Below are 5,034 nucleotides of genomic sequence, written 5' to 3'. Positions count from 1 at the left end.
CTCTGCTTTCCCTAAACTCAGACAGTAGATGTTTGAAGTAGATTAACTTTTCGTGTTCCCTGGTCCAAATTCAGTGCCAGCTTTACTGTCTTCCATGCTGTCACTGTCAGGAGAGCAGTCAGCAGGGAAATACTGGGAGGAAAACAGGGAGCTGAGCTAGGTGCTGCCTTGTACAGGCTAATAGACAAAACTGGAATGAGAAAGTAGAGAGATGTTATATTTTCTTCTAAACAAGGTAACACCAAGCACAGGCACCTATCTCATTTATGGGGAATAAATGAGATGGCAGCACTGGTAGCAGTGTACTTATTTAAAGCTGTGCAGAGGGTGGCTGATGACATCAGCTGGGATGTCCAAGGGCGATGGGGAGCTGTGCAGCTGCGTGGCAGCTCCCTGGCCCTGCAGCTGCACTGCAGGAACCCCCAGGGGAGGGCTAGCCATGAGCTGGAGAGGCAGGAGCGCCCTAAGCCTTGTTTGTTACATTTGCCACAGCACCTCACATCAGTGAGTGTGCACATTAACCAGATGTTCCCTGAAAATAACAGTGCAATATCTGTGATAGCTGAATTGCTAGGGGATTCGGATGAGATGTACGTAAGAGTTGCGTATGTTTAATCTACTGTTTCAGGCCTTTTCAGGCTCAAAAAAAAAAGCATATAACCAGTTCCTACTCAGAAAATATCTTCACAGCTAATATTTCCTCTGTGTGTGTGTATGTTTATGCATTGTTTGCTTTATTTTTCTCATTAAAATTTTTTCACTTCCTCTCATATAAGCCATTAGTCAGCACTTAGACGCCAATGACAGATTCACCGTAGCTCCCAGTGGGCTGACACTGGTAACTACGTGATAAAAGTTGCCGACTCACTACTATCCACCTGGAGTTTCATTATTCAGAGCTCAATTTTTCTGGAAAATTATTTCCAAAGAGATGATTGAATTCACCTGCTTCCAGCAATACCTGCTTGTATAAATAGCAGCTGTTCTCTTCACTATACTTTAGATACAAACACTTTTGGAAAAAAAAACATAAAGTTTTTGTATCATGTTGAAGCTTGAATTTCTTCTGATATGCCATTTTTCGGGACTAGTTCTCTTAAAGCAGTTAGGGCATACTTCACTATTTGTTTACAGAAGAACAGTTAACAGCGCTGCGTGAAGGTTTGGGTCTGTTTTTCAAAGACTTAAGCTCCATGAGTGAAACTTCCCTTTCTAAATGTGAAATCTGTATGTTAATCCTTACTAAAGGAGGATTCTATAGTCTTTAGGCATGATATAATGTCCTATATTGAAAAGAAATATGGTGTAGCTCATGAAAAATGACAAGTTGTTTAGTTATGCAGTGTGCATAAAAAGACCAGTAGATTTATTCTAAGTGGGGCTGCAAATCTTGCAAGGCACAAAGCAAAAATAGTAAACCCTAAAGCAGTAAAAAAATACACATATAAATAGTGAAGACATCCAGGATACTGGACTTACAGGGTAAAGAGATTATTCTAAAGGCACTCATTCAGATCATCAGATTATCAATTTTTTAAACTGAATAAGCTATGGTTCAGTGGGTGAGGTCAGGTTGTTTGCAAAATGAGATTTTAAATCCACTGCTATAAAAGCCACTTTCAGAGTTTTCCTAATTCATAAATCAAAATTAAATTAAATTATTATTTAAAGTGATCTTTATTAATATTTCATGACATTATGTATAAGTAGAGAGGAAGAATTTCTTTGTCTTATCTTAAACTAATGCACGTCATCTTCTTTGTCTTTCCCTTTTTACAGAGCATAGTCTTTTAAGTAACTCTTAAGTTTCAACCGAGTACTTAAGTATGTCATAGAAGTTTGTTCAGAAGGTCTTTCTTATACATTACTGGTTTAAAACAATCATGTCTGAGCATTAATGCAATGAAGATTTGCATCTGATCAGATGGAATCTGCTCTGAATTGTCATAGCTAGTCTGTTACAATAGGTGGTAAGATTAAGCAAGTCAAGCATATATTAGATAAATTTTTCAACATCTCTGAAATAGATGAGCTGGAATAAATTCTGGTGTGTTAATATGGTCTATGTTGAAATAGTCTTTAATTTCTAGCTACTTGTATCCTTCCTAATGTCTACCTTTAATGTGAGGAAATATTTATAAAATATTTCATTTAAAATAACTGTATTAAGAAAAAAATAATTTTTGACTGAAAGTTTAAATAGGTCATTGTAGTAGTATAATTTTTATTAACATTTTACTTTCTAAGGGCTTTTCTTCAAAGTATTCTTCAAACGTATTATAAGGTATTTATCTTGAAACACTTTCTAGTCTGCCAAAGCTCTGGGTTGTGATGTTGCAGTTTTAAAGCGATTATGACTCCATGAAAAGCAGATTTTTAAGGAAGAGTTTTCTTTCGCTGCAAACAGATGTAGGTATGTAGGACCAAGAGCTTCAAAAACATACTGCAGCTCTTTGTAAAAGGAATTCTGACATACTTTGAATGTTAGCATGAATTTCATAGATGCGTGAATGGTACTGGATTAAGTTCAGCATTTCAGACATCAGTGTTCTACAGAATATCTTTTTCTACACATACTTTTATTTTCAGGTGTACTACATGGTATTTAATTTTGAGTAGGACTGAAACACTCTAGCTGGTATCTTCCACACTGTCCAAAAATGGCAGCCTGCCATCTCCTGGACAAACGCCTTTCAGTAAGGCAGTTTGGTTACTCAGGTAGCTGGATGCCTTGAACACTCTAGTCTGTATGTGATTCAAAGCATCATATTTAATTAAAATCTACTTGCAGTAAGTAAAGCAGGTTCAGAAATTTGCCATTGCATTCATCAACCAAGGGAATGACACTGACCTACAAAATTCGGGCCATGTTGCTCCACATTCTCTTTTACAGAGATCATGGGGCTCGTGCACCATAATGGTGCACCATGCTGAAGCATCATTTGTGTTCCAAAAATGAGACTTCTGTTGCAACCGACTGCTGATTGCAGACATGTTACAGTAAAAGTATCTTCTAACAATTTCACCATCCTTAAAAGCAATTAAGACTTTGAGTTATCAGAGTGTCTTCTTGGTATTGCAGAAGATATCATGGAACCTAGAAAGCTTGCGATGAGTTTCACTGTGTTGATTTCAAAAGCTTGACTGAAATCTTTCTGGTGATTTTTTGTGAAAATATGACTGTGTGTGTTTTATTTTTAAAGCTGCCTACCTCTGCAGCACCATGAAGTTGTCATGCCAACCCTGCTGTTATGGGGAGAAAGAGATGCATTTATGGAAGTTGAGATGGCAGAAATTACACGGATTTATGTTAAAAATCATTTCAGATTAACTATTTTGTCTGAAGCCAGTCATTGGCTCCAGCAGGATCAACCTGACATAGTGAACAAGTTGATATGGACCTTTCTAAAGGAAGAGACAACAAGAAAAAGAGAATGACTGTTTGTACGTGTTTTAAGGGGTCTACATAAAAGCCCTTCAGATTTAAAACTAATTGTTATCAGGGCCATGTTTCCAGCCTGCCTTCCTTTTTGAGCTCTGTTAGAGAACAGTGTTTTCAATGTACTGTACATTTGGACACCAATGTTTCTGCTAAAAGAAGATGTGAGTATGAGAATATATGATACCAACATTGGTTTTTCCTGTGTACTTGTATTTTGCACATAAAAACACCTGCCTTAAGATATACATGTATTTATACAGAAAGAAAATCATGGAAAGTTGCTTGGTTTTGTTTTCTTCCTTGCTTTACAGTTTTAATGTGTGGTGCCTTTTACAAATTTATAATGAAACAATAGGGTGGTGCCATACTGAAGGAAGTCATGAGTTTTCATTCTAGGTTCGCCTGAATTTTTTTAATGTATTTTACCATTAAACAGTAACTAACACTTTTTATTATCTATATTTTAGCATACTGAAAGATTGAAAAATGTCTGGGCACATTTCTAGTCTTCAAGTGAATAATGATACGTATCTTGTTGTACTGTTGAATGCAGCTGCTTTGTGCATTGTGTTTTTCTTTCTTGACTAAAAACTGGGAAACCTGTACACTCAACATGTCTCAACAAGAAGAGTGGAAAATTAAGATATAACATGTATCAAATCCACCTCTGTCCAATAAAATGCAACTTACAGTACTCCCTTTATCTGGCTTCCTATGGAGGGATTTCTTACTGGGTTTGAATAGCTGTCTGTCAGCCTTCCTCATGTTATGATGTAGTTTCTTGGGAATAACACCTCATGGTTGGCATTATCCTTCCTATGTTAGCAACTGCTGTTCTTGTCTCCAAGAGCTGCTGCCAAATCCCTGTGTTTGTAGGAGGAAGAGACACTGATTATGGAAACAGAGGGTAGAATTAACTTGCATGTGATGGCAGGGGAGAAGAACACTGGATGCAAACTGGATGCTAACTACAAAGCAAAAAGAAGCATGAAACATGAGTCACCAGAAGAGCTGAGTCACCTGCCTATAGGGTTTCCAAAAGCTCCCTCTCCACCTGCAGAGCAAGCACAGTGCTCTGGGAACAAGCAAGGATGAAGAAGGACCCATCAGGGGAGGCACTGGAGCCTGAACCAACTTTCCAGACCATAGCAGAAGAGAGCTGTCAGTTACTGGGGAGTCCAAACAAGTCCCACACCATCACATGTGTCGTCTCTTTCAAACCATGGTGTTCCATGCAGGTACTTGGCACAGCCCCTGCTGACATCTCACTCAGCATAATCGTTGCGAGACAGTGGACCGAGGGGTGCTGTCAGACAAGTATTAGCTCAAGGCTGGCAATCTGCTTCTGTTGTGGTTTGAGCTCACCCAGCTGGCAACAAAGCACCATGCAGCTGGTGCTCACACTCACTCCTGTCCCCCTCCAATGAGATGGAGAGGAGAATATACAACAAAAGGCTTGAGAATCCAGACGAAGAACAAGGAGGGCTCACTCATCAGTTATGGTCACGGGCAAAAGACAGGCTCGACTTGGGGAAACAACACCAATTTAATTTAAACAAAACAAGGCCACCACCAATTCATCAACTGCAGTA

At 38.6% G+C, this 5,034-nt stretch overlaps 1 protein-coding gene across 1 annotated transcript in view; it reads left to right on the top strand.

The window, feature by feature from the left end:
- Positions 1-4,135, top strand: part of LOC104491780 (epoxide hydrolase 4-like) — a 16,855-nt gene extending 12,720 nt beyond the window's left edge. The window contains exon 7 of the mRNA XM_010134248.1: positions 3,204-4,135. Within this exon, the coding sequence (XP_010132550.1) occupies positions 3,204-3,438 (235 nt within the window). The 3' untranslated portion in view covers positions 3,439-4,135. The remainder of the gene's footprint in view (positions 1-3,203) is intronic.
- Positions 4,136-5,034: the final 899 nt, after the last annotated feature.

This window comes from Buceros rhinoceros, unplaced genomic scaffold (genome assembly GCF_000710305.1).
Source record: "Buceros rhinoceros silvestris isolate BGI_N320 unplaced genomic scaffold, ASM71030v1 scaffold20524, whole genome shotgun sequence".
Lineage (NCBI taxonomy): Eukaryota > Metazoa > Chordata > Aves > Bucerotiformes > Bucerotidae > Buceros > Buceros rhinoceros.
This window is presented reverse-complemented; position numbering and strand designations above follow the sequence as displayed.